This window comes from Lithobates pipiens, unplaced genomic scaffold (assembly GCF_037356315.1).
Source record: "Lithobates pipiens isolate NorthernLeopardFrog02 unplaced genomic scaffold, aLitPip1_a1.2 Scaffold_23, whole genome shotgun sequence".
NCBI lineage: Eukaryota > Metazoa > Chordata > Amphibia > Anura > Ranidae > Lithobates > Lithobates pipiens.
In genome coordinates, this window is record NW_027507785.1 from 276531112 (window position 1) to 276552886 (window position 21775).

At 44.2% G+C, this 21775-nt stretch overlaps 1 protein-coding gene across 1 annotated transcript in view; it reads left to right on the forward strand.

The window, feature by feature from the left end:
- Positions 1-555: 555 nt before the first annotated feature.
- DHCR24 (24-dehydrocholesterol reductase) overlaps positions 556-21775 on the forward strand; it is a 34686-nt gene continuing 13466 nt past the window's right edge. Inside the window, exons 1-4 of the mRNA XM_077453258.1 lie at positions 556-700; positions 9427-9676; positions 15624-15779; positions 20928-21033. Coding sequence (XP_077309384.1) covers positions 9446-9676; positions 15624-15779; positions 20928-21033 — 493 coding nt within the window. The 5' untranslated portion in view covers positions 556-700; positions 9427-9445. The remainder of the gene's footprint in view (positions 701-9426; positions 9677-15623; positions 15780-20927; positions 21034-21775) is intronic.

Consider the following 21775-nt stretch of genomic DNA (forward strand, 5'->3'; position numbering starts at 1 on the left):
TAAGGAGGAATGAGGGACAGAGGGACATTGCTCCAAATCAGGGACAGTTGGGAGGTCTGGTTCACTGGCTGCCATACTGATTAGCTAATGCTTGTGATGACTGTATACAGGTTGGTGACCCCTGTCCTGTGCTAATAGTGACCTTCCAATTGGCTTCTCTCTCATTGCAATGTAGAAGTGGGACATGGAGTGTAGGTATGTACAGTGCATTCTAACATGAGAGTCTTCGTGTATTTCTATAGACGTGCACTGAGGAGCCGGCCCCTCCTTCTGATCGGTATATATATATATATATATATATATATATATAGATGAGATCACACTCTATTACTCTGATACACTAAACGAGAGCCGCGTGAGTCTCGCGAGACAATGGCTCAGTCGGCTTCCCTTGCTGCTGAGCTTTCAGTCACCAAGACAACCAGCCTGCCCCGCCCTCCCTACAGACGATTGGAGCTTTTCTCCAAAGTGCCGCTTTCCACTTGTGTTCCGATGCTGGTCTCCGCTTCTCATTGGACCGCTCCTGCGAACTCGCCATCTGAGCTCAGCTTGATCGCCCTGCGCGAAGGCCAATGGTAGAGCGGGGTGGGAGGGGTGATGTGACTGTGGGCGGGACTTAGTTTGACAGCGAGGAGTAGTGTAACACGAGGGGAGGCGACACCAGGTAGGTGAGTAGGAACGCTGCCGGCTGCGGAGTCAGGTAAGTCTCATCATTATCATTGTATTGTGTATAGATTATAGAGTGCAGGATAGAGCATTATCCGGGGCTGGGGGGAGAGTACTGAACAAAAAACCTGCCGGTAATTCCCAATGGCAGAACCATTCCCAGCACTGATTATACAATGCTGCGGAAATCCTCGAAATCCAACAATCGGGGATAAATCCTTCTCATTGGTCAGCCTGCAGTAACCCATTTGCTGCCAGAGTAATTTTGCACATATTATTATTATTATTATTATTATTATATAGGATTTATATAGTGCCACCACATGTTAAAAAATAATAATTTTAGGTCTGCCGATTACACGATCCCCCTGAACATGATATATGTTCTGAACGCAGACACCCTAGAGAATAAAATAGTGGTTGTTCCAATTTTTTACTTAACGCAATATTAGCACAACAGTTTAAAAAATGAAAAAAAAAAAAAAAAATACACCAAAGTTAATTTTAGTGCACATACATGCAAGATATTGCCCAATTGTTTGTGAAAATATAAACAATGAGATCGCGTTGAGTAAATAGATACCCAACATGCATAACCTTAAGATTGAGTGCACCTGTGAAATGACAAGCTTCAGTACTCTAAATTTTATTCAAATAAATGGTGCCGCTCCAAAAATGCGCCACAAAAAAGCTAAAAAGAATATGCAGTGCAGCAGCTGCCACTGCACTACACTACACTAGGGGTGCAATGGATCAAAAAACCTCACAGATCGGATCGTTCCTTGGACCAGAGTCACGGATCGGATCATTTTTTTGGATCAGCAAATAATAATTTAATTTGCAAAAACCTGTGAAAATTCCACCACCATATAGTCCCCACTGTAATGTCCACAATCTCCCCCACTGTAGTATTGGCAGGGTATTGGCAGAGTATTGGCAGGGTATGGAGGGATGGCTGCTTCCATCCGATCTCTCCCCTCCACTGTACAGATTAGTACAGAGAGGGGAGAGAGGAACCGGCATTGTGACATGACACCGATTTGTTTACAAGTGATCGCTCCTTCGGAACGATCACATTGTAAATGGCCCGGGTGTGGAAAGATGGCCGCCGCTTCTTCGGAGCTATGCTGAAGCGGCGGCCTTTCCTAAGGCCGAGATCGCGGAGCTCTCATCGCGGACCCGTTCGGATCACGGATCGGTGACGATCTGTTGCACCCCTACACTACACTGCACTGCACTATACTATACTGCACTACACTACATTGCACTACACTACACGTCCCCTATATGACCTCAGACCCCTTTCACACTGAGGCTCTTTTCAGAAAGAGCCTCTCATGCCTCTCCAGTGTGAGAGCCCGAGTGCTTTCCCACTGGGGCGTTTCGCTTGCAGGATGGGAAAAAGGTCCTGCAAGCAGCATCTTTGGTGAAACTCTCTGCCCATTAAAATGAATGGGCAGCGCTGACGAAGCGCCGCAACATTGGAACTATTAACCCCTTCGGCTGCTAGCAGGGGGTTAAAAGCACCCCGCTAGTGGCCGAAAAGCATCGCTATAACATCGGTTAAGCCCCCCTTTACCGCTAGCGCCTGCACCGCCCCAGTGTGGAAGGGGTCTTAAGGCTGGGTTTGCACATGCGATGCGGGAACCAGAACAATTCCTGTGCAGGTTCCCATATCACATCTAATTCGCAGGCAGGTCACGCCGCCCTCTGTGAACCGCTGCAGTATAAAGTTAATATAAAGTTAACTCGGTTTGTAGATTGAAGTGCCGAACGGTGAAGTTGGACAGGAATCGAATCGCATGGGTTCGAACATCTATGTGATACGATTGTAATGCGGACCAAAAAAATTGGTTCCTGTACCATTTTGGTCCGCATGCGATGCAAAATTCAGCCATTCTGTATCATAATAATAAAGTCCTCAGTATAGAGATAACTGTAAATAATGGACCTAGAATGATTGCAGTCACTCCGGTGTGCACAGTGATGTGTAATTTGTGTAGCACAGTCAATGTCTTTGTGCGTAAGCACCCCGATGTGTGCATTTACATTTGTATGTGGGGGTGAGGGGTAAAAAAATTTGGGGCGGATTTTAAATGCTTGAGTGTAACTGTAGCTTTTTACACTTTTATAACTCAACTTTTTTTCCCATCACATAGGGCAGTGATCTGCAATTAGCGGACCTCCAGCTGTTGCAAAACTACAAGTCCCATCATGCTCTGCCTCTGGGTGTCATGTTTGTGGCTGTCAGAGTCTTGCTATGCCTCATGGGACTTGTAGTTCTGCAACAGCTGGAGGTCCGCTAAGTGCATATCCCTGACATAGGGGGTAAAAAGTCCACCATGTGATGCATTTTGGTGACAGGTATTGCCATACTGGCTGAGGAAAGTGACACAGGTGCCTGGAAGGGATGTTTTACACCTCGCTTCTGGGTCAGTAACAGGAGGGGCGAGATCAGCAAACAGACATTCGCTGTTCTCCTTCCCCTTCCCCAACACCATCTGCCACGCCAGTCCCAGGTGAGCACGTGGAGCCCGGGGAAACATGGCAGAGAAGGGACTAGACAGTGTGAAAGCAAGCCAGTGGCTGCAGAGCTACCCACCGGTTTGCATCCACCTGACAGACAACAGCCGCCTGTCAGAGTTGGGCTCTATTCACACTTGTGCAATATCAAAGTCGCATGACAAGTTGCAGCCCTTTCTTTTTCAATGGCACCCATTCAAATCAGTGCAACTTAAAGTCGCAGCAACTTTGAAATGGCACCTGCACTAGTTTGATGGAAATTTTGATGCAACTTTGATACAGAGAGTGTAAAATCTGGATCAAAGCCGCGCTCCAACATTGCACTGGAAATCCTGCGAGTGTGAATGGAGCCTTACACAAACTCCCATTGGCTGGAGTGCGTGTAAAACCCCCTGCTGTACTCTGTGAGAGGAAAAGGGTAAAGCCAGAGAAAAAAAAAGTGAATGTATTGCATCTTACCAGTCCTTAGATGTGGTGGCCGCATTTGGTTTCTTTATTTTTATCTGGTGATCTTCCCAGGTGCACACATCCTTTCCTGGGGTGACAACACTGACTGTACTGTATCTATGGAGAAGTAATGTTGTCACTCTGAGACACTCTCCCTTTCCACATCTCTGTAACATAGGGGTGAGCTGTTCTGTAGCTCACAGAGGAGGACTGGGCAAGACCCATAGTGCTTAACCACTTGCCAACCAGCCGCCAGCATATGGCAGCAGGTCTGCACGTTCCCACAAAACGCCCTACCTGTACATAGGCTCCTTTAAGAGCCATAGCAGGCACGCCCGCTGTATGGCTGGGGGGGACCCGATGCACGTGGCCACGATGATCGCCGACCTACCCGTGATACCAGGAAAGAGAGACAGAACGGGGATCTGTCAATGTACAGTAAACGGACAGATCCCTATTCTGACAGGGGAGGAGTCCCATCCCCCCACCATTAGAAACTCCACCCAGGGAACACATTTAACCCCTTGATCGCCCCCTAGTGTTAACCCCTTCGCTGTCAGTGACATTTACACAGTAAACGGTGCATTTTTATAGCACTGATCACTGTATATATGTCGTTGGTCCCTAAAATGTGCCAAAAGTGTCCGATCTGTCTGCTGCAATGTTGCAGTTCCACTAAAAATCACAGAACACCACAATTACTAGTAAAAAAAAAAATAATAAAAAATTCCATAAATCTATTCCCTATTTTGCGTTTTGTTGCTATAACTTTTGCGCAAACCAATCGATATATGCTTATTGCATTTTTTTTATTTTTTATTTTTTTATCTACCAAAAATATGTAGAAGAATACATCGGCCTAAACAGAGGAAGAACTTTTTTTTCTTAATGTTTATTTATTTTTATTCTTTGGATATTTATTATAGCAAAAGGTAGGTTTTTTTTTTTTTCTGTTTCAAAATTGTCGCTTTTTTTGTTTATAGTTCAAAAAATAAAAAACGCAGAGGTAATCAAATACCACCAAAAGAAAGCTTTATTTGTGGGAAATGTTGTTTGGGTACAATGTCACACAACCGACGTTGTACCCAAAGTTGAAGCGACATAGTTGAAGTGACGCAGTGCCATATTGCAAAAAAATGGCCCGGACATTAAGGGGGCAAATCCTTCCTGGGCTTTAGTGATTAAAGTGGAATTAAATTACACAACTTTTTATTTATTTTTTATTTATTTTAAATGGGCCCCGAGGAGCTGTTAGCCATAATGTGACAGTAAACACGGCATTGTAACACATTATGGTAGACCAGGGGTCCTCAAACTACGGCCCGCGGGCCACATGCGGCCCGCTGAGCGAATTACCCAGCCCGCCGGGTGTTTTAGCCTCAGGACATCCTTGTGTTCCGAAAGATGCTTTCGGAACACAAGGATGCCTCTGCAAAGTCCCTGCGGCCCACGTTTACTTTAAAAACGCGGGGACCGCCGTTAGTAGGCGCACACAGCGACGTCACTGACGTCCCATGCGTGCGCCCATGGAAACCGAGGCGGAGAAGAAAGGACGCGCGCAGGAGGTAAGTGTTAGACGTCTATGTGACGTGTATGTCACATGCTCGCTCCTCCATGCGCCGCCATTATACAGAGCGGAGCCGGAGGACAGCAGGTGAGGAGGGAGGAGGGGGGGGGGGGGTGGGGGAGCACTGTCTATAAAGGGGGCACTGTACTAAAGGGGGCACTGTACTAAAGGGGGAGCACTGTCTATAAAAGGGGCAATGTCCTAAAGGGGAGCACTGTCTATAAAGGGGGCACTGTACTAAAGGGGGAGCACTGTCTATAAAGGGAGCACTGTCTATAAAGGGGGCACTGTACTAAAGGGGGAGCACTGTCTATAAAGGGGGCACTGTACTAAAGGGGGCACTGTACTAAAGGGGGAGCACTGTCTACTAAAGGGGGCACTGTACTAAAGGGGGCACTGTACTAAAAGGGGAGCACTGTCTACTAAAGGGGGCACTGTCTACTAAAGGGGGCACTGTCTACTAAAGGGGGCACTGTCTACTAAAGGGGGCACTGTCTATAAAGGGGGAGCACTGTCTATAAAGGGGGCACTGTACTAAAGGGGGAGCACTGTCTATAAAGGGGGCACTGTACTAAAGGGGGAGCACTGTCTATAAAGGGGGCACTGTAATAAAGGGGAAGCACTTTTTACTAAAGGGGGCACTGTCTATAAGGGGGAGCACTGTCTACTAAAGGGGGAGCACTGTCTACTAAAGGGGGAGCACTGTCTACTAAAGGGGGGGCACTGTCTACTAAAGGGGGCACTGTCTATAAAGGGGGCACTGTACTAAAGGCACTGTCTATAAAGGGGGAGCACTGTCTATAAAGGGGGCACTGTACTAAAGGGGCACTGTACTAAAGGGGGAGCACTGTCTATAAAGGGGGCACTGTACTAAAGGGGGAGCACTGTCTATAAAGGGGGCACTGTACTAAAGGGGAAGCACTGTCTACTAAAGGGAGCACTGTCTATAAGGGGGAGCACTGTCTATAAAGGGGGCACTGTACTAAAGGGGGAGCACTGTCTATAAAGGGGGCACTGTACTAAAGGGGGAGCACTGTCTATAAAGGGGGCACTGTACTAAAGGGGGAGCACTGTCTATAAAGGGGGAGCACTGTCTACTAAAGGGGGCACTGTCTATAAAGGGGGCACTGTACTAAAGGGGGAGCACTGTCTATAAATAGTGTTTTTTTTTTTTTACTATAGTCCGGCCCTCCAACGGTCTGAGGGACCGTGAACTGGCCCCCTGTTTAAAAAGTTTGAGGACCCCTGTGGTAGACTAACCGCTACAAACAATCCCCTCCTATTCTGCACTGGTTACAGGTACTTTCATCTTCTTCTGGGTTCATGCTGTTCAGCCACTTGATTGGCTGGGCCGCAATGACATCCACCCAATATGCATGCGCATGCGAGGCTCAGTGTAAATTACTGCTGACCAGCAGAGAAAAGCTTTTATTCCACTTTAAAATAACAATGCAGAAGACCGCACTGGATTTCTGGCAGATTCAATAGACACTTGCAGAGACTGGACAGATATAACAAAACATTTTCAAGGATAGTTTTAACTGCCCAGAGGGAGCCTGATAGAAGTTCATTGTCAGTGCTAAATGGTTTGTCTTAACTCTCTAACTGCTAATTTTGCTTGACGGCTTAAAAAAATAACACTTACTTGCTAGATCAGCAGGTCAAAATAAAGGAGGGGGGGGGACGAGACGAATGCTACTGGTAAGTTGCATTATTATAAATGCTTGTTTTTGGGTTCTCTAGCACTTTAAAGTGGACCTGTCAGTAATTCATCATGTCTGCATGAATACATTCCTGACATAGGTGATAGTAGTTAAAGCTGGATTTAAGGGATGGCAATTTTTATATAGTTACATGGGTTCAGGTTAGGATGCTGTCAGAATAGGAAATGAGGGGAGATCTCTTGAACCGGGACAAAGACATGGATTAAATCTTGCAAGAAAAACACCCAAGCTCAACTGCTTATATCTTTAGATCCCTTTCACACGGAGGCTAAAAATAGCGCCTGTAATGTGCCTGGGAAACGGCTCCCCTGCAGTCTCAGTGTGAAAGCCCCGAGTGCAAGCAGCATCTTTGGAGCGGTGAAGGAGTGGTGTATACACCGCTCCTAAAGCACCCCTGCCCATTGAAATGAATGGGCAGCACCACTGGACACCCGGCAAAATGCCGCTGCAGTGGCACTTTGCAGGTCCTTCTAACCCTTTTCTGACCGCAAAAACGTCAGTAAAGCGCCTCTAAAAATAGCAGAGCTTTACCGCCGCCTCCTCGGTGTGAAAGGGGCCTAATTGTAGATGCTGGAGACCAGTGCACAAGCTGGGTCATCCACCTCCCCATATAGTACTATAGTAGAAAAAAAGCTGGCCACACAGTATACTCCTCTTGTCACTCTTTCTTGGCTATATACAGGGAACATAGTACATTAAATGCTAATGCGTTTCGGCTATTAAAGCCTTCATCACTGCTATATGTTCCCTGTATATAGCTAATAAAGAGTGACAAGATGAGTGTACCATGTGGCCGGCTTTTTTTTTGTGGATTAAACTCTGGCAGAGGTTCTAAACCCTTCCCTGCTCCAGCTAAAGCAAAAAAAAATTAAAAATGACTGAAGTTCCCCTTTACATTGTACTCATTACATTTGCCCCACCCCCCTTTACATTGTACTCATTACATTTGCCCCACCCCCCTTTACATTGTACTCATTACATTTGCCCCACCCCCTTTACATTGTACTCATTACATTTGCCCCACCCCCTTTACATTGTACTCATTACATTTGCCCCACCCCCCTTTACATTGTACTCATTACATTTGCCCCACCCCCTTTACATTTTACTCATTACACTTGCCCCACCCCTCTTTACATTGTACTCATTACACTTGCCCCACCCCTCTTTACATTGTACCCATTACATTTGCCCCACCCCCCTTTACATTGTACTCCTTACATTTGCCCCACCCCCTTTACATTGTGCTTATTACATTTGCCCCACCCCCTTTACATTGTACTCATTACATTTGCCCCACCCCCTTTACATTGTACTCATTACATTTGCCCCACCCCCTTTACATTGTGCTCATTACATTTGCCCCACCCCCTTTACATTGTACTCATTACATTTGCCCCACCCCTCTTTACATTGTACTCATTACATTTGCCCCACCCCTCTTTACATTGTACTCATTACATTTTCCCCACCCCCCCCTTTACATTGTACTCATTACATTTGCCCCATCCCCCCTTTACATTGTACTCATTACATTGGCCCCACCCCCTTTACATTGTACTCATTACATTGGCCCCACCCCCCTTTACATTGTACTCATTACATTGGCCCCACCCCCTTTACATTGTACTAATTACATTGGCCCCACCCCCCTTTACATTGTACTCATTACATTGGCCCCACCCCCCTTTTTACATTGTACTCATTACATTGGCCCCACCCCCCTTTTTACATTGTACTTATTACATTTGCCCCACCCCCCTTTGAATTGCCACGTCACATATGTTAATTCTCCATTACGATCGCTACTTTACAAGACCGAACGCTTCTGTCTCGTCCTTGCTTTCGATCATGCGTGTTTGTACTTTGGACTGTTGTCCAACGGACTTGTGTACACATGCTCGGAAAATCCGACAACAGACATTTAGCCGTCGAAAATTTTAAAACCTGCCATCCAACATTTGTCTGCGAAAAATCTGACAACAATTGTCCGATGGAGCGTACAAACAGTCGGATTTCCATCCAACAGCCTGTCATCGCACATTTCCCGTCGGAAAATCCGGTCGTGTGTACTAGGCTTTAGTCCCTTTTCACACGATCGGCCCAATCAGATCCACCTGTCCGTTTTTCAGACGGACCCAATCTATTGACCTCAGCAGCAGATGTAAACGGGCTTGTGTCTTTTTACACCCGCCTACCTCCAATCTGATTTGCTAAAAAACAGAAGGGGATCCGCCCCCCTTCCATCTGGGCAGATCGGATTGGAGGGCCCATAGGGTAGAGCGGGATGTGTCTGTGTCTGCTCTGCCTATGATCAGTAAAAAATGTAGCGCTAAAAATATAAAACAATAAACATTGAACGATTTATCAATAGCATAGCGCCTTATGAAATACGTTTGCAACTGTCAGTAGAAAAGTGGGACTGTGATGCATAATTTGCTGTTTTGAATTAAACTGTATTGCCAGAAAATATTTAATTGCTATTATTTCATGTTTTAGGTCTACATTCCTCGAAGAAATGGATTTGCTGTTATATCTGGCTGGCTTGCTGGTCCTCTTTCTACTGTGGATTAAAGCAAAAGGCTTTGAGTATGTGATAGTTCACCACCGATGGATCTTCGTGTGCCTCTTCCTCCTTCCTCTGTCTGTTGTCTTTGATCTCTATTATTATGTCAGAGCCTGGCTGGTGTTTAAGATGTGCAGCGCTCCAAAGCTCCATGATCGGCGGGTGAAGGAGATTCAAGAACAGGTGAGATGTTATAATTTCTTACTATTCATTCATTTACTTTGTTCCTCATTTACTGAAAATCCAAGCTTTGTTTTTTTTTATTATGCATGTATGCATCCATGGGTGGTTGACCAATGGCCAGCCCTGAAGTTGATGTCACATGGGCGACTCTGTCGCTAGCAATCCTGTCAATTTGTTTTATATTGTCAGTGACAGGATCTCTAAGAAGCTGACTGCTTGTCCTTGTGGAATCGCACATACCCTCTGTTCTCAGCTGCATAAGGAGCTCAGAGAGCTGGAGGGAGGGGAAACAGCAGAACACTGAACTTCCCAGTGAAAGGCTGGGGGGAGGGGGGATGGGGTGGTGTCTAATCATTTACAGGGGAGCAGGCTGAGTTTTCAGCACAGCCAGAGAACTGATCATGTTGTGCTCTCATTCTTAGCGTGGTCAGTTTTTAATAGAAAAGCAGAAGTACTGGCAGGAACACCAGGGATTTCACACAAAGGAAGCAATACAAAGAGAACAGGAGCCTTTTTCATAGAAGTACATAGTACAGCAGCCACATATCAGTAATATGAAATGTTGGGTGACATATTCTTTAACCACTTAATGACCGCCGCACGCCGATATACGTCGGCCGAATGACACAGCTGGGCACAGGCACGTACAGATACGTTGCTCTTTAAGAGCCCAGCCGCGGGTCACGCGCGCACCGGCGGTGCACTCGCGACCCAGTCCTGAGCTCCATGGCCCCGGGACCCGCGAACCCGATTGCCGCCAGTGTCCCGCGATCGGGTCACAGAGCTGAGGAACAGGGAGAGGTCAGTGTAAACAAACCTCTTCCCGTGCTTCCTAGTGTGGCTGTCACTGATCGTCTGTTCCCTGTTATAGGGAAAGATGATCAGTTACATCACACGCCAAGCCACGCCCCCTACAGTAAAAAAACCACACACACACTCACACTTAACCCCTACACCGCCCCCTAGTGGCTAACCCCTTCACTGCCAGTGACATTTTTACAGTAATCAATGCATTTTTAATCGAAATGATCGCTGCATTAATGCCAATGGTCCCAAAATTGTGTCAAAATTGTCCGACGTGTCCGCCATAATGTCCCAATCATAATAAAAATCGCTGATCGCCGCCATTAATCGTAAAAAAAATATATATTAATAAAAATTACAAGCTTCTTCAAGGTGAAAAAAAACTCAAGTGCCTGTAAAAGCTATTTTTTTTTTTGAGCTGCAGTGTACATGAGCCCTGGATCCTTGAGTTTCAGCATCACCAGACATATAACTTTGTGTGTATGGCTGCTCAGCACTGTAGTCAATATACAAACTTGTGCAGAAGATGCCAGTGATGAACACCAAACTTCGGTCCATAGTTTGTTCAGAGTTCACAGTGCTTGCTTGTGTACAGAACTGACATCTCAGTACAGAGTGTATGAACTCTGTGTGTATTGCTATGTCAGCTGCTTTCACCCTGACTGTGATAAACAAATCTTAAAAGATATCTAAAGGCGAAATCTTTTTTTTTTTTTTTTATAGCCTTGGATAGAGTGGAGAGGGATCAGAACATCTGTCAGGTTTTTATTTGCTGTCTGTGACCGTTAGGGAGATTCACCCTCTCTATTTGTGATCCTTATCACAAAGAGTGAAAGAAAATCAAACATTTTGTGTTTGTTACCAGAACGGTAATAGAGAGAAAATCTTGCAATGGGGATCTAGTTCAGGCGACCCAGGGATTCCCATATATTTGAAGGATCTCCTCTCACTTCCTGTTGTGGTTATGGAACAGGAAGTGAAGGGAAATCACCCCAATGGGACACAGATGGAAAGATTAAACTGACGGGTTATAACCCTCCCTTACTCTATCCACTAGCTAGCTGCCAAAACCCTGGTGTCTGCTTCAAGATAAAAGTGGTCTCTGAGGCGGATTCGGTGCAAGATCACTTTTATCAGTGGTGGGAGAGGGCACCCTCTCCTCTAGCCGGGCTCCAGTGCCCTCCTCCGCTTACCAGAGCCATCAGTAATGATGGAGGCGATCCCTAGCCAAACATGGAGACGAGTGAGGGGAAGATGGCCCCACCCATCTCCATATCAGTGCAGGGCGGAAGTGACGTCAAAACGTCACTTCCGCCCACAGCTCTTAAAGGGCCACTTCTTTTTTTTTTTTTTTTTTTCTTTTTTTTTTTTAAATGTCATTGCATTTTAGTGTAAATATAAGATCTGAGATCTTTTTGACCCCAGATCTTATATTTAAGAGGTCCTGTCATGTTTTTTTTTTTCTATTACAAGGGATGTTCACATTCCTTGTAATAGGAATACAAGTGACACATCTTTTTATTTTTTTTAAAGAACAGTGTAAAAATAAAAGGTAAAATAAATAAGAAAAAACATATTTTTTTTAAATGCGCCCCGACCCGCCAAGCTCAAAAGCAAAAGCGAACGCATACGTGAGTCGCGCCCGCATTTGAAAATGATGGTCCAACCACACATGTGAGGTATCGCCACGATTGTTAGAGCGAGAGCAATAATTCTAGCCCTAGACCTCCTTACATGCAACCTGGAGATTTTTAAGGATAAAAGTTTGACGCCATTGCATGAGCGGGCACAATTTTGAAGTGTGACATGTTGGGTATCAATTTACTCGGTGTATCATTCTTTCACAATATATAAAAAAAAAATGGGCTAACTTTACTGTTGTCTTATTTTTTTTTTTTTCAAAGAGTGAATTTTTTTTCCCCAAAAAAGTGCGCTTGTAAGACCGCTGCGCAAATACGGTGAGACAAAAAGTATTGCAATGACCGCCATTTTATTTTCTAGGGTGTTAGAAAAAAATGTAAAATGTTTGGGGGTTCAAAGTAAGCCTAAAAACATGTTTTTAACTTGTAAACACAGAGTCTGAAAAAGAGGCTTGGTCTTTAAGTTGTTAACTTAAAAACAACAAACAACAACAAATCTCAGAAAGAGGCTCGGTCCTTAAGTGGCTATCCAAAAAAAAAAGTTTGTAGTTAAAAGAAAATAGTGATATGTGCCAAAGTTCTATACTCTATTTAAGAAGAGAGGCCCATAAGTAATTGGCCATAAAGGGGTATGGGGGGTCCGGGTACTGCCCTGGTGGACATGTGCAGTGGGGAAAATAATTATTTGATCCCCTGCAGATTCTGTTTGCCCACTTACAAAGAAATGAAAGGTCTATCATTTTTATCATAGGTGTATTTTAAATGATAGAGAGAAAATATCAACCACAAATCCAGAAAAATGCATCATACAAATGTTATACATTGAGTTGCAGTTCAGTGAGTAAAATAAGTATTTGATCCCCAAGCAAAACATGACTTAGTACTTGGTGGAGAAACCCTTGTTGACAAGCACAGAGGTGAGATGTTTCTTGTAGTTGGTGATCAGGTTTGCACACATTTCAGGAGGGATTTTGGTCCACTTTTCTTTATAGATCTTCTCTATGGACTTATAACAATCATATAATTCAATAAATCATGAGGATGCAAAAGCGCAACACACTTAAAGCAAAACTTCAGTCATTTTTTCATCTTTCCATCTATTAAATCTTCTGCCCTTGTGGGTTTAACGTGGAGATAGTAAAACATTTTTTCTGCCAGTAAATACCTTTATACAGCCCACTTCCTGTTTCTTGTCTGGTAAAAAGCCTAGGCTTATGATATCATGCACAGCTCTCTCTCACTCACTCTTGTGAGAGTTTCCCAGGAGGGGAGGTGGGAAGAGTCATAAGAGGGCCAATGAGAGCTGGAGGTGTGTGTCTGTGTAAATCCAGGAAGTGAACAGGCTGCAGCTTCAGCTGCCCACAGTTAAAATGGCTGCAGCCAGACTCAGTGGAGGGAGATTTATGCAGCATATTTGGCAAGTACAGAATCAAAGTATATATAAAATAATATGCAAAGTGGTTGGAGAGAAGCTTCAGAATGCCAAAGATATTTTTATTACAAATTATGTGAGCAGACTGCAGTTGCTCTCTAAGAGGAGTTTTCCTCCGGTATACTTTAAAGGGTTTCTAAAAAGTTTTTTATTTTTTAATTTATACTCACCTGTTCTGTGCAATGGTATTGAACCGAGTGGCTCCGAACCTTCTCTTTTGGGGTCCATTTGCGTTTGGGCAGGCACAGCAGAGCATTCATTTGAATGGGCTGCTGTACCTGTGGGAAACGCAGGGAAAAGGTCATTAAAGTGGTAAAGGTTTGTGGGTTTATTTTTATTTTTTTACCAAACATGTTATACTTACCTGCTCTCTGCAAGGGTTTTGCACAGAGCGGCCCCGATCCTCCTTTTCTGGGGAGCCCTAGCGGCGCTCCTCTTCGGGTGCCCTCCACGGAGAGCCGCATTCTATGAGGACACTAGTGCGGGCGCGCTCCCAAGTCCTGCTCCTGCGTCCATTGACACAGACACCAGGACTCAGCCCCGCCCCCGACTCCCTTTCACTGGATTTGATTGACGGTAGTAGGAGCCAATGGGTGCCTATGCATGTAGGAACTTGTGTGTCCATGTGTGTGAACCTAGACTTGTAGCGTTTCTGACAGATCAGCAGGTATTTGTCTGTACTTGCAGGGCCTTTAACCACTTCAGAACCTCTATGGCCGAAAGATGGCTACAGCCCAGCTTTGTTGTTCCGTGAGGGTGTCCATGAACGTCTTCCCAGAACCACGCCTCCCATGTGCACCTGGTACGTTCTGTGATCACTTTGTCCTTTGGGCATAGCTGATCACAGATTGTGGTAAAGGGACAATCACAGCAGCCCTTTATCATGTGATCAGCTGTGTCAACAAACTTACTGATCATCAGTGCCCATCAGTGCAGGCTCACAATTGCCCATCAGTGCAGCCTCATATTTACACATTTTTTATAATAGAAACAAAGAAAAAATATTCCAACGTTTTCAGTCTTTTTTTTTTTTTTTTTTTTTTTTTGGTTTAGCAAAACATACTTAAATCACCATTGTTTTTTTTTTATCACCAGAGAAAGCTCTATCTGTCTCAAACATGATAAAAATGTAATTTAGGTGCAGTGTTGCAAGAAAGCGCAATTGTCATTCAAAGTGTGACTTCTCTGAAAGCTGAAAATTGGCCTGTTTTTTGCCATCTGTGCCCTACTAGGGAAATTTACCTTCACTTCCTGCTCCATAGTCACAACAGGAAGTGAGAAGAGAAGTGAGAGAATCCCTGCTTGTCACCAAAACTAGTGTCCCCATGGAACAATTTCTCCTCTATTCCTGTTCTTCTGGGAACCCAAACCTTTTGGAATTTTCTTTCACTTTCACCCCCAGTGATAAACCGGACAAATAGAGAGGGGGGATTTAGGGCAAAGACAGCAGTAAAAACCCGACCGGTATTCTAATCTCTTTCTACTATATGCAAAACAAAACAAAAAGTTTTGCCTTTAGTAGTACTTTAAGCCCTTATTCACTTAGAGCGCGACTTTGAAATGGTGTGAATTTATTTCAAATCGCATGATTTGGAAGCTGCATTTTAGTGCGACTTCGGGTCTGACTTAAAAGACATCTATGCGGCTTCATGCACAGATGTCTATTAAAGTCGCTAAAAGTAGTGCAGGAACTGCTTTTGCAGTTCAGTGCGGAGCCGCAAAATCAACGTCGCACCTGTTGGAAAGGTGCCCTTGCCGGCAATAGGCTGCGAATTGTTGTGCGTTTTGACCTGTCAAACCATATGACAAATTGCTTCAATGTGAACAAGGGATAAAGGAAAAGTTTAGTTACTGATCGGACATGCACATGAATGTTTTCTAATCGCAATAGTAACAACCCTTCCTCTCACCTGGTGCATACTTTTTGGCAACACAAGGCTCTTTTTACACTTAGAATAAAAAACAAAACAAAAAAAAAACTTTTCAATCTAGACAGTACATCATATGTACATTTCTGCATTTAACAATTGTTCAGTAGTAGTGACTTGGTTTGTTCCTGTTGTTTTTCCAGGTCCGTCAGTGGAAAGCCGATGGAGCTAAGAAGTTCATGTGTACGGGGAGGCCGGGTTGGCTGACCGTATCACTGAGGGTGGGGAAGTACAAGAACACTCACAAGAATATCATGATCAACCTTATGGATATCTTAGAGGTGGACACAAAGAGACAGGTACAATGCACTAATGGGGGTGCACGCCTCTACTTGGTTTTAAAAACTCTTTTGTTCGGAGTACAAATATTCATACTCGCGTTTTGGATCTGGCAAACAGCATTTTTTTTTTTTTTTGGTGAACTGCAATGTTAAAGCCGAACTCTGGAAAAAGTAAAAATCCTCCCATGCAGTGTGTCTGCCCCTGCGGTGTAAGGGTTAAATGCTTGCTTTAAGTCTAGGGGACTGTAAAAAAGCAGTTTTACTTACCTGATCCTCCACTCCCGTAGGCCCCGCAATGCTGCAAGACCAGTCCCCACAGCCTCTTCTTCCCATGTGCTCAGGCAGTTGGAAAGCCTCTGTCATCAAGACCAAGGCAGGGACAAAATTCCTGCAGTGAACGTGAGAGGACCAAGAAGCAGTCCACTGCTGGAGCATAGGGGAGCACTGTCTACCAGGAGAGCAGAGGATTGGGTAAGTAAAACTGCTTTTCCCATCCCCTAGATCGGTGATGGCGAACCTTGGCGCTCCAGATGTTTTGGAACTACATTTCCCATGATGCTCATGCACTCTGCAGTGTAGGTTAGCGTCATGGGAAATGTAGTTCCGAAACATCTGCCCCCAGATCTCGCAATAAAGAGGACCTGTCATGCTTATTTCTATAACAAGGGCTGTTTACATTCCTTGTAATTGAAATAAAAGTGATCAAAACTTATTATTTTTACACTGTCCTTAACCACTTAAGGACCGCCGTATTGCCATTGTACGTCATCACAATGGCACAGGCAGGCACAATCACGTAGCTGTACGTGCCTGCCTTCCAGCGGGTGGGGGGTCCAATCGGACCCCCTCCCGCTGGATACGACGGTCCGTTTTCCTCCGGGAGCGTTCCGTGATGAGGGGATGGCCGTTGGTTTTCGGCCACCCCCTCTGGATCGCTCCTGGCCAATGAGAAGCTTCCTCCCACTGTGTATTGTTTACACAGGAAGGAGGAAGTGATGTCATTCTCCTCTGGGCGGTCTTTTTGACCGGACTACGAGGAGAAGACACAAAGTAAGTGTGCACCAACACTACACTGACATGTAGGTACACACAGGCACACAAACCCCCCCCCCCCCCCCCCAGTCACAGTGTCACTGATTGCATTGATCATTTCTTTACTGATCAATGCATTCAGTGTCAGTTGTGACAGTAAAAACTGTCAGGACAGTTAGTGTTAGGTCCAGGGTAGCCCCCTATCACCCCCCAATAAAGATTTAACCCCCTGATTGCCCCTAGAGTTAACCCTTTCACCCCCTTTTGCCAGTGTCACTAAGCGATCATTTTTCTGATCGCTGCATTAGTGTCGCTACTGTCGCTGGGTAGCTAGTTTTTTTTTTTTGGTTCACCGCCAGGTTTTTATAGCACTAGGTACCCCCATATACTACCCAATTGCCCCAGCGATTACAGTATAAGTGTCACTGGTGACGCTGGTTAGCCAGTTAGTTATTTAGGTTCCCCGTCAGGTTTTTATATAGCGCCAGGGACCCCCATATACTACCTAATAAAAATTTGAACCCCCTGATTGCCCCTAGTTAACCCTTTCACCACTGATCACCGTATAAGTGTTACGGGTGACTCTGGTAAGTTTGTTTTTTATAGCATCAGGGCACCCACCATTTATTACCCAATAAAGGTTTAACCCCCTGATCACCCGGCGGGTGATATCAATTAGGTTTTAGGGTCATGGTCTGCGTCGCCCCAGGCAGCGCTAGGTTAGTGCCAGTACCGCTAACACCCACACGCAAAGCATAAACCTCCCGTAGTGGTATAGAATCTGAACAGATCAATATCTGATCTGATCAGATCTATACTAGCATCCCCAGCAGTTCAGGGTTCCAAAAAAACGCATTGGTAGCGGGATCAGCTCAGATACCTGCTAGCACCTGCGTTTTGCCCCTCTGCCCAGCCCACCCAAGTGCAGTATCGATCGATCACTGTCACTTACAAAACACTAAACACATAACTGCAGCGATCGCAGAGTCAGGCCTGATCCCTGCCATCGCTAACAGGTTTTTTGGTAGCATTTTATATTTAAATCCGGAAGGCAGTGCTTGGTTTTCGGGGGCCCGTACGTGGCTAGGCTCCCAAAAAGTCCCCCACATGTGGTATCCCCGTACTCGGGAGAAGCAGCAGAATTTATTTTGGGGTGTAATTTGACTTATGCCCTTAGCATGTGTGAGCAATATATCATTTAGTGACAACTTTGTGCAAAAAAAAAAAAGTTTGTAATATTCCCGCAACTTGTGGCAAAATATAAAATATTCCATGGACTCAACATGCCTCTCAGTAAATAGCTTGGGGTGTCTACTTTCCAAAATGGGGTCATTTTGGGGGGTTTTGTGCTATTTTGGCATTTTATGGCCTTCGAAACTGTGATAGGTAGTGAGGAGTAAAATCAAAAATTTACACCCTTAGAAATCCTGAAGGTGGTGATTGGTTTTCGGGGTGCCGTGCACGACTAGACTCCCAAAAAGTCCCATACATGTGGTATCCCCATACTCGGGAGAAGTAGCGGAATATATTTTGGGGTGCAATTCCACATATAACCATGGCATGTGTGAGCAATATATCATTTAGTGACAACTTTTTGTAAAAAAAACAAAAAAAAAATTTTTATTTTTTGTCATTATTCAATCCCTTGGGACAAAAAAAAAATATTCAATGGTCTCAACATGGCCCTCAGCAAATAGCTTGGGGTGTCTACTTTCCAAAATGGGGTCATTTGGGGGGGGTTTGTGCCATCTTGGCATTTTATGGCCTTCAAAACTGTGATAGGTAGTGATAGGTAGTGAGGAGTAAAATAAAAAAATGTATGCCCTTAGAAATCCTGAAGGCGGTGCTTGGATTTCGGGGTCCCGTACGCGACTAGGCTCCCAAAAAGTCCCACATATGTGGTATCCCCGTACTCAGGAGAAGCAGCAGAATGTATTTTGGGGTGTCATTTCACATATGCCCATGGCATGTGTGAGCAATATATCATTTAGTGACAACTTTTTGTAAAATTTTTTATTTTTTTTTGTCATTATTCAATCCCTTAGGACAAAAAAAAAAAAATATTCAATGGGCTCAACATACCCATCAGCAATTTCCTTGGGGTGTCTACTTTCCAAAATGGGGTCATTTGGAGGGGTTTGTACTGCCCTGCCATTTTAGCACCTCAAGAAATGAGATAGGCAGTCATAAATTAAAAGCTGTGTAAATTCCAGAAAATGTACTCTAGTTTGTAGACGCTATAACTTTTGCGCAAACCAAAAAAATACGCTTATTGACTTTTTTTTACTAAAGACATGTGGCTGAATAAATTTTGCCCTCAATGTATGACTAAAATTTAGTTTATTCGATTTTTCTTATAACAAAAAGAAGAAAATATCTTTTTTTTTCAAAATTTTCGCTCTTTTTCCATTTATATCGCAAAAAATAAAAATCGCAGAGGCAATCAAATACCATCAAAAGAAAGCTCTATTTGTGGGAAGAAAAGGACGCAAATTTCGTTTGGGTGCAATATTGCATGACCGCGCAATTACCAGTTAAAGCAGCGCAGTGCGAAATTGGAAAAAGACCTCTGGTCCTTAAAGCGGGAGTCCACCGGGACTCTGCGTTTTTTTTTTTTTTTTTTTTTTTTTTAAAAGCCAGCAGCTACAAATACTGCTGCAGCTGCTGACTTTTAAAATAGTGACACTTACCTGTCCAGCGCGCCCGCGATGTCGGCACCCGAAGCCGATCTCTAGGTCGCCTGTCGGGTCCTGCCGCCGCCATCTTGGGTATGGGAATCAGGAAATGGAGCCTTTCGGCTTCATTTCCCGGTTCCCTACTGCGCATGCGCGAATCGCGCTGCACAATAAGGACGCTCCCTGCTGCCTCTGGGATCTGTGTGTTTCCCAGCAGGCAGCGGGGCACTTGCGGGAAGGGGCGGGCACTTGCGGAAAGGGGCGTAAGTTACGCCCCTTTCCGCAGAGAGCTATCCCGGAAGTGGGTGCAGTTACCTGGGATTATCCAGGTAACTGCACCCCCCTCCCCCCTGAAAGGTGCCGATTGTGGCACCGGAGGGGGGGAGGGTTCCGATGAGCGGAAGGTCCACTTTAGGGTGGACCTCCGCTTTAAGGTGTTTATTGGTCCGGGGCTGAAGTGGTTAAAAAAAAAAAAAATGAAAGCGCAGAACGAGAGCAATAATTCTAGCACTAGACCTCCTCTGTAACTCTAAACAAGTACCATAGTTTGCCATTCCACGAGCATGCACAGTTTTGAAGCATAACCTGTTTGGTATCTTTTTACTTGTTGTAACATCATCTTTCATATTATACAAAACAATTGGGCTAACCTTACTGTTTTGCTATCTTTTTTAATTCATGAAAGTGTAATTTTTCCAAAGAAATTGCGTTTGAAACACGGCTGTGCAAATACAGTGTGACATAAAATATTGCAACAACCGCCATTTCATTCTCTAGGGTTTCTACTAAAAAAATTTAATGCTTTGGGGTTCAAAGTAATTTTCCAGCGAGAAAACACTAATTTAAACTTGTAAACAAACAAATGTCAGTAAAAGATGTGGTCCTTAAATGGGTATTTTTGTTGTTGTATTTAATTGCTGGTGACAGCTTTTTATTATATTCAATCTCAATAAAGAATTATGTTTAAAGAGAGAAAAAAAAACTGTAATTTTTATTTTTTTTACTGTCAGAGGAAGTAAACTCTCCCACTCTGATGCTTCTTTTCATCTAGTCCATTATAATAGATAGATAAGACATAGAGAGTGTACCGTAAATCAGGGGGAGATCTGGGCATGCTCATTGACTTCATTCTAAAGAACAGAAAGGATTACAACAATACTAAGCAAGTAAGGAGATATCTACAAGAGGTGTTCATTTGGGTTTTTTATGCTGATTTACATGGGACAAAGTTGTGGGGGAGGGTTTACAACCACTTTAACTTCCTGTCCCAGAGACACTACAGGAAGTGAGAGCAAATCCCTACAACAAGGAGCTACAAAGTATGCTTCCAAAGAAACTAAAAAGCAGCCACTGATGTACTACGGCTGGTTGCATTGCATATTTGTTCTCTGTATTTTGCATTGTTTGTAGTTACCCTTGAGTGAACTATCTGTGCCTTCTCATCGTGTCTTCTCTGTAGGTTGTTCGCGTGGAACCATTAGTGAACATGGGTCAGGTGACTGCCTTGCTTAATTCTATTGGCTGGACCCTTCCTGTACTGCCAGAACTTGATGACTTGACTGTTGGTAAAAACAGTTTTTATTTTATTCTGGTCAATCTGTTTAGTGCCTTACTTGTCATGTACTTTAGGTGGTGCAAAGTCATGTGATGAATTACCGTTTAAAGAGTTGGTTCACAAAGATACATTTAAAAATGCATTTGCGAGTTATGAACATGCAAGTGTGTTGTGTGTTGGTTTTATTTTTTGTTTTATTTTTTATTTTTATTGCATTGTGCCTAAATTTATTGTAACGCAATATGTGCGTTTTTGACCCCTTTTTCCCCAAGTTATACCTGCAAGGCAGCAAACATATGAAATTATGAGTATGTGACGTAAAGGACACTAATTACAATGTGTGTTGCATTGTCAATGTGTTACATTTAAAGACATTTAAAGAATAAGTAAACACAACATGTCATATTCCTGATATGTGCCTGTGTGCCCGCTGTACCATGTACTTGTGCGAGAAACGATCCTGTTCTCTTTGTATTGCTTCCTTTGTGCGAATTTCCTTGTGTTCCTCCTAGTCCAGTGATGGCGAACCTTGGCACCCCAGATGTTTTGGAACTACATTTCCCATGATGCTCATGCACTCTGCAGTGTAGTTGAGCATCATGGGAAATGTAGTTCCAAAACATCTGGGGTGCTGAGGTTCGCCATCACTGTCCTAGTCCCTCTGCTTTCTTAATAAAAACTGACCACACTAAGCAGGAGAACGCACCATGGTCAGTTTTTTTTGGTCTGTGCTGGGAACTTAGCCTGCTCTC